Source organism: Aythya fuligula, chromosome 3, assembly GCF_009819795.1.
Source record: "Aythya fuligula isolate bAytFul2 chromosome 3, bAytFul2.pri, whole genome shotgun sequence".
Lineage (NCBI taxonomy): Eukaryota > Metazoa > Chordata > Aves > Anseriformes > Anatidae > Aythya > Aythya fuligula.
The window spans coordinates 23,226,647-23,232,770 of record NC_045561.1 but is presented as its reverse complement, the minus strand read 5'-3'; the positions used below and the strand labels follow the sequence as shown (position 1 = coordinate 23,232,770).

General features: G+C 44.1%; 1 protein-coding gene and 1 long non-coding RNA gene across 2 annotated transcripts; both read left to right on the top strand.

The window, feature by feature from the left end:
* Positions 1 to 175: 175 nt before the first annotated feature.
* Positions 176 to 2,243, top strand: LOC116487914 (putative uncharacterized protein DDB_G0271974). The gene is made up of 4 exons (XM_032185146.1): positions 176 to 262; positions 570 to 641; positions 875 to 1,012; positions 1,804 to 2,243. The coding sequence occupies exons 2-4, from the start codon at positions 572 to 574 to the stop codon at positions 1,869 to 1,871; spliced, it is 276 nt and encodes a 91-aa protein (XP_032041037.1). The 5' UTR covers positions 176 to 262; positions 570 to 571; the 3' UTR covers positions 1,872 to 2,243.
* A 613-nt stretch (positions 2,244 to 2,856) lies between these two features.
* LOC116487721 lies at positions 2,857 to 4,989 on the top strand. Its single transcript, XR_004253095.1, has 2 exons — positions 2,857 to 2,907; positions 4,412 to 4,989. It is a non-coding gene; the product is annotated as an uncharacterized LOC116487721 (long non-coding RNA).
* Positions 4,990 to 6,124: the final 1,135 nt, after the last annotated feature.

Here is a 6,124-nt window from a genome sequence, read left to right as displayed (position 1 = left end):
ATTTATTGACCGTTTGTAACTATTTGAGTGTCTTTTTGTACGCCCTAGGGCTTTTCCGAGCCGGGTGTGGCGCGTGCAGCCCGGCGGCGGGGCCGGGCCGGGCATGGCGGGGCTCGGCGCCGGGCCGGGAGGCGGTGCCGGGCCGGGGAGGGCCGGGCAGGGCCGGGAGCCACCGCCTCCTGCCTCCGGGTCGCCGCTGTAACCCTTCCGGGTCGGCAGCCGAGGTGCCGAGGGGCCCGGGGCAGCGCTGCGGCCGCCCCCGGTAAGTGCGGGGCCGGGGCGGGCTCCGTGAGGCGGCGGCGGGCGGGCACCACGAAATGGCGGCGCCCGCGCGCCTCAGCCTCGTCCGCGGTCCCGTCAGGCGCAGGCCGCCTTCGCGGTGGCTGCCCTGGCGTGAAAAAATGATTAAAAATCGCCTCACGTCGGTCGAAGCAGGGCTCGGGCGGCCGGTGCCTGCTGTAGGAGGATGCTTGCCTTAATTTTTGCCTCACGGGGGGGGTGAGGCATGCCCTTTATCCGCAAAGGCTTTTGGAGGTGATGTTACTGAACGTGCTTTTGTCTCGTGCTAGATATGGATAACCAGAAGGATGAGAAAAGCAGGACGCTCTGTGCCACCTCACAGGAAGAGCTGAAAGGCCGAGGTAGGTGCTGTTACCAGCTCTGGTGTCTGTGTTAAGTGTTATCCTTTGTGTCTGCTACTGTGTTTGGCTGTAACGTACCATAATCACCAGCTAGTGTCAATACCCTGTGGCACACTGGAAGTGGGGGAAACCTCATCAAAATATCTGTTTACTGTGTTAGATTTCTGTAAGAGTCATCTTTGTAGACCATACTTACTAGCAGGCACATCACTGTTGCCTCCTGTCTTCCTAAGGTAAAGAAAAAAGGAAGCGAAAACGTAGTAGAAGCAGATCATCATCCGTTTCATCCACATCATCTTCTAGTACTGCATCCTCTTCTTCTTCCTCCTCATCACGCTCATCATCAAGGTCGTCTTCTTCAAGTAGCAGAGGTAAGCTACCACTGTGTACACCTGATGTTTACCAGTTTTGACAGCACCCCTGGAAACATTTAAAGCTTATTTTAAATATGGCTAAACCATCACAAAGTGACAACGAGGCTGGAAAAGATATGGGTAAAGTGATAAAATTGGTTAGGTCTATGTTCAGCAGGTAGATGACATTAGGCCAGCATCCCTTATACACTGCTGCAGTCGCTCCATCATTGAAGGCCACCAGCTTGGTCAGGCCAATCTGATTTGGCCCTGGAGAAGTCCTGCTGGGTGTCTCAAATTACTTACTTTTCATATGCCTTCCTTCATATAACCTCCTGGAGGATCTGTTCCATGATCTTCCTGAGCACGGACGTGAGGTTTTGTTGGAAGACTAGTGGGTTGTTTCACTGTCTTTCTAGGTTTACAGTCCCATAGTCAGAACTGGTGCCTCAAAATCAACTTCCTTACGTCCCAGTCGTAGTGTAATCTTTGCATTTGTGATCAGCTTATAGTATGCGTGAGTTTCAGCTTTACAGAAACACTTGAAACAGGAGCTGAGCAAGTAGGAAAAGTTTTTCGTTTACCTTGTACTGTGATAATGCTTTCAGGTGATTTTCAGTTTCCATGTTAGACCAGTAAGTGGCAGTAAGTTGATATGTTGCTTTTCTCAGGATTAATTTCAACCAGTATTGATATATTCAGCTGAATTAAAGCATTTTCTTCTTATGTTTTATGTATCTACATCTACATTTATCTGTAAAACCAAATGCCTTTTACGGAATACTAACCCTAGATAGTTTTTTTTTCAGATTCTCCTAAGTCTAAATCGAAGAAAAGGAAAAAAGAAAAGCACAATAAAAAGGTAAAGTTTTGCTAACAGTAAGGAGTAATTAACAAACAAGTAGTAATGAGTAGGTAACAAATAGAAATTAGTTCTTTGTGTTTTGGTAACTCTAAATATCGTGTAATGCTTACTGGTTTTGTCTGTGTCTGTGTAAATCTCGAGCAAACTTTTAGTGTTAACAGGAGGTGAACTGATTAAGCTGCTGTACACTTGACAGTTTACCAAAGAAGAAATAATTTATGGTGCCTTTTAACAATCATTGCTGGTCCTAGAATTTAGAGTAGTCTCTGAAGAGTAGAAGTGGGGATCTTGATAACTTCATAGAATTCCTGTCAGAAGAAACTGTTTATAATCAGAGAATAACAGTTTCTGGGTGTTGTAATTTTTCTCATTTTTATCTGACCTTCTCAGAGATTTTATTTATTGGATGGTGTATATTAAAAAAAAAAAAAAAAAAAAAAAAAAAAAAGAGAGAGAGAATCAGGGATCGTACTGTTTCTGTTTCAAAGGGTTGCCAACTTCTCTGCATTACGTTCACATAGGACCTATTCAGCAGTGATGAGGGTAAGCAGTAGGGGCTGTTTAGACTATCCAGGGCATGAAAAGGCTCTGTGGGTTTCCTTTTTCTGCACTAGCGAATCTGTAAGCACTATGGTATGTGTCTTATACTTACAGAAAAGGAAAAAAGAGAATAAAATGAAAAAAAAGAAAGAAAAGAAGAAAAAGAGAGAGAAGACAGGACCTGTCCAGCTTTCTAAGGTATGCTTGTTTGTCAAAATTCCCATTGTGTCTCTCATTTAAACAATGTCATGTCAGAAAAATGTTTTTAACAGCACCGATTTTGTCATAAACAAATAGAAATGCATCCCTGTTTTTTAGACATTTAGGAAGTATAAAAGATTTTTGTCTAATTTTCTTTAAGATTTGTAACATGACAAGAGAAAGCTTTTTTTCCTCGTGTGTGATCTCATTTTAGTTCTTCAAAAACAAAAAGAAGAATGAAAACTACAGCATGATAACTGGAAAGAAAATTAAGATGAAAATAAAGAAAACTAAGAAGGATAAAGAGGTAATACTTAAAACAGTCTGCGTATCCCTAACGGAAAATATTATCTCTTTTCATATTTTTCTAACAGTACTCTTTAGTAGAGGAGTAGGTTTTACAGGTTATAAATTGGGTATAGCATTTAATGTGGCTGTGATGCCACCTGAGAAAGGTAAATGCATCTTTTGGCAAGTTTTGTTAAATGTGTGGTCTTGGACTACTCAGGCATGAGTAGATAAACCCAAGGATGCTCACGCAGGTTCTCAGAATTTTAGTCCGTAAGATTTAGCTTACTTGCACCTTTCCCTGTTGATTTAGCTTCTGCTGTTTTTGATCATACTCTGCTTTTTCCAGTCTCCTGTGATCAAACATGGCAATTCCTGCTTTACTCTGTTCTTTTTAATGAGTGTGAGAATAGCCCTTATCTACAGAGGAAGAAAAAAAGATGGTAGTATCCGAACCAAGTGCTCGTGCATTCTCTCAGAGCGGTCAGGTGTTTCTGCTGAGATAGCCAAGGCACTAGATACCAGGAATTGTTTGCATTTGCTGCTATTGCTATGGGTGTTTAAACTCAGCATTTAAATATTGCCACTCTTTGCAGCAATGTCCATACCTTAGAGTGATCTGCAGAGGGCTTCTATACGAGTCAATATGTTGACTTAGTTAAAAATCTAAAAAAGTGATACTTTGCTGAGGTGTCCCGTTCGGTGGGTACCGACTTAGCCATAACTGTTTGTTCTATAGTTACCAAAACAGGCCTGAGCGTTCCAAGGTGGATTTGATCAAAAGTACATTATCTGCTTTTTGTGGCAGTAAGGTTTACCTTAAATTATGCTGAATGCTTACTAGCCTTCTCCCAGTAACCTGCTTGCTTCGGTGTTTGCTGTCAAATATTTGGCACTGATCTTTTTTTGTTTAGTGGCCCTAGTTATGAACATGCAGAATTGAACAATACCCGTTACTCACAATATTTTAAGAATCAATGAATGTTTCATAAACTGTGATTTTAAAAACACTGGAAACTAAGTGTTCAGTTTAGGCTGTCTCTCACGTAAAGCAAGAACCGAAGTTCCTGGTTCCTTTTCTGTTGTGCTACAAGCTGCTGCTTATGCACAGAGAAAACGATACTTCCCAGAACACAAGGCTTGCTGCGTGTGCAGCGAAAGTTGCTTCAGGCAGCAGAAATTGCATCTGTTCTGCTTGCGAGTTCCCTCCTGAGTGGGCTGTGAGCTACGTGATGGCAACCCAGTGGAGCCTCCACAGGGAGCCACTCTAGAAAATACATCATGAGATAGCAGCGGTGACAGCTTGGCTCCTAAAGTCTCTCTCCTGAGTTACCCATTGCCTTGCGCTTCCTCCACGCACTCACAGCGATCTGGGAGATGGTAAAACCCTGGTGTTTGGATGTGGTAGCATTTGCTGTGCAGGGTGCCAGCGTGTGAAGGCCCTGCAGAAAACAGGGTTGTGCAACCTTGGCCTGCTGAGTACAGGGCTGTTGATCTGCTGCCTCTGCTTTTCTGCCCTGCAGAGAGATCGGAACCGCGCAGAGCTGCTTGAATTTCTGAACTCTGCCTTGTAAGGGGAAGAGTGCGGCCCGAGGACTTGTACATACACCAAGCCAGCGATCGTCATGCCTAGCAAAACACTAGCGGGAAACTCAGGGAAAAGGACGCCGAGCTCGACAAGACCAGACAGACTCTCCTGCTGTGCAGACAATCAGGATGTCCTCTTTTAACAGCAACACGAAGAGTGACTGGTAACCTCTTAATGAAGAGCCGTGTCCTCCTTTTGAGATCCTAAGGTAATAGCCAGGCTGTGGTGGTTTAGAAGAGCCTAAGAGCGTGTCACTGACGATGATGAGAAGTGGCACGCTGAGGTCCAATAATGTAATTTCTATCATAACTGCATGCAGAACACACTTTTAATTTCAAATGTCTTAATGTTTCTAGTCGCTTAAACAAAGCAGAGTATTTGTAAATGTCTATTTGAAAGATCAGACATTTCTATATGTATATTTTTTCCAGTAGTGGTTTTACTTGTCCTGAAGAGCAGGTTGATCTTTGTAAATAGAACATCCTTTTACATAAATGATTTTTTGACAGTTCATTCATTAATATATTCTTTCAGTGTGAGATATGGACAGTTTTATTACTCTTTGTCACTAGAAAGAGTCAACAGTAAAATATTCTGGAGCAGTAATGGTAGCTGAATAATTTTTACCCCAAATTCGAAGCAGGAAAGGTTTTTGGTTCTGTTTATCCAGATCAGCTGTTCAAAGGCAGCACAAGCTCTCAGTAGGTAGTTTACTCCCATGTCTGGAGTTGCAGTTCCTAGAGCTAAACAGCCTGGAGATCTCGCCTGCCTTTCTGATCCGGTATCAAATCTTCCTCTGTGTGAAGAGCTGTCAGGCACACCCCACGTGCCTTTATTGAAGGGACAGAGAAAGAGCTGCAGGAACAGTGCCGAGGCAGGCAGTGACGGTGACTGTCCAGGTGTGCTGCTGCTCGTGGTGAGAGTGAGCCAGGTCTGGGTGTGCAGCAGGAGCACAATCCACAATTTGGGTGCACTTTTGTGTTAGTCTCGATAGTCTCAGTGCTCTCTTCCCTCCCAAGCCCTGGCAGGAGGCCTTGTGCACGTAACCCGGCTGTGGGAACTCCACGGGAATCGCCTGTGTAGCCCGCACTCCTCAGGAGCTGCGGTTTGGGTGTGCTTAGAAAAAGGAGTCGGGGCAGGGGGGGGTTGACACGAGTACCAGGCGTGCGGTGGGCAGAGTGAGGGGAGTTCGTTACAGAGGAAGCAAGTAGAAAACTCACTGAGCCTGTGTCTAGCGTGGTGTTCTGAGGAAATCTGAAGATTTGTGCCGTTGCTCAAGTTTTAACTTTTTAATTTGAGTAGTGAAACCTTCTGGAGATGCTGGAATCTTGTCCTTCCCATCAATTTTTTTGTTGTGGAACATTTAGCAGTTGTTTCAGAGAAGTAACTCTGTAGAGACTAAAGCCCTGATTCAGCAGAGTGAGTCCTTTCATCCTTCTGAAAATAAAACATGAAAACGCATAGGTAAGAACTGGAGTTTCCTTGACTTTCAACGTAGTGATGGAAGCATTTTTGGAAGCCATGTTTGGAAATGTCTGTAGGGAAAAACAAAAGAATCCAACTCCACCTTAGCTTCATGGGGACTGTGCTTTGATTCATGCTACTTCTGCTATTTTCTAGGGATGCCAAAGCATCATACCAAGATAAG

Excerpts from the sequence above, each read along its gene's own strand:
- LOC116487914 (XM_032185146.1), top strand. The coding sequence starts at position 572 with ATGGATAACCAGAAGGATGAGAAAAGCAGGACGCTCTGTGCCACCTCA. Across the intron at positions 642-874 it reads GGAAGAGCTGAAAGGCCGAG|GTAAAGAAAAAAGGAAGCGA; the intron begins GTAGGTGCTGTT and ends TGTCTTCCTAAG. Across the intron at positions 1,013-1,803 it reads GTCTTCTTCAAGTAGCAGAG|ATTCTCCTAAGTCTAAATCG; the intron begins GTAAGCTACCAC and ends TTTTTTTTTCAG.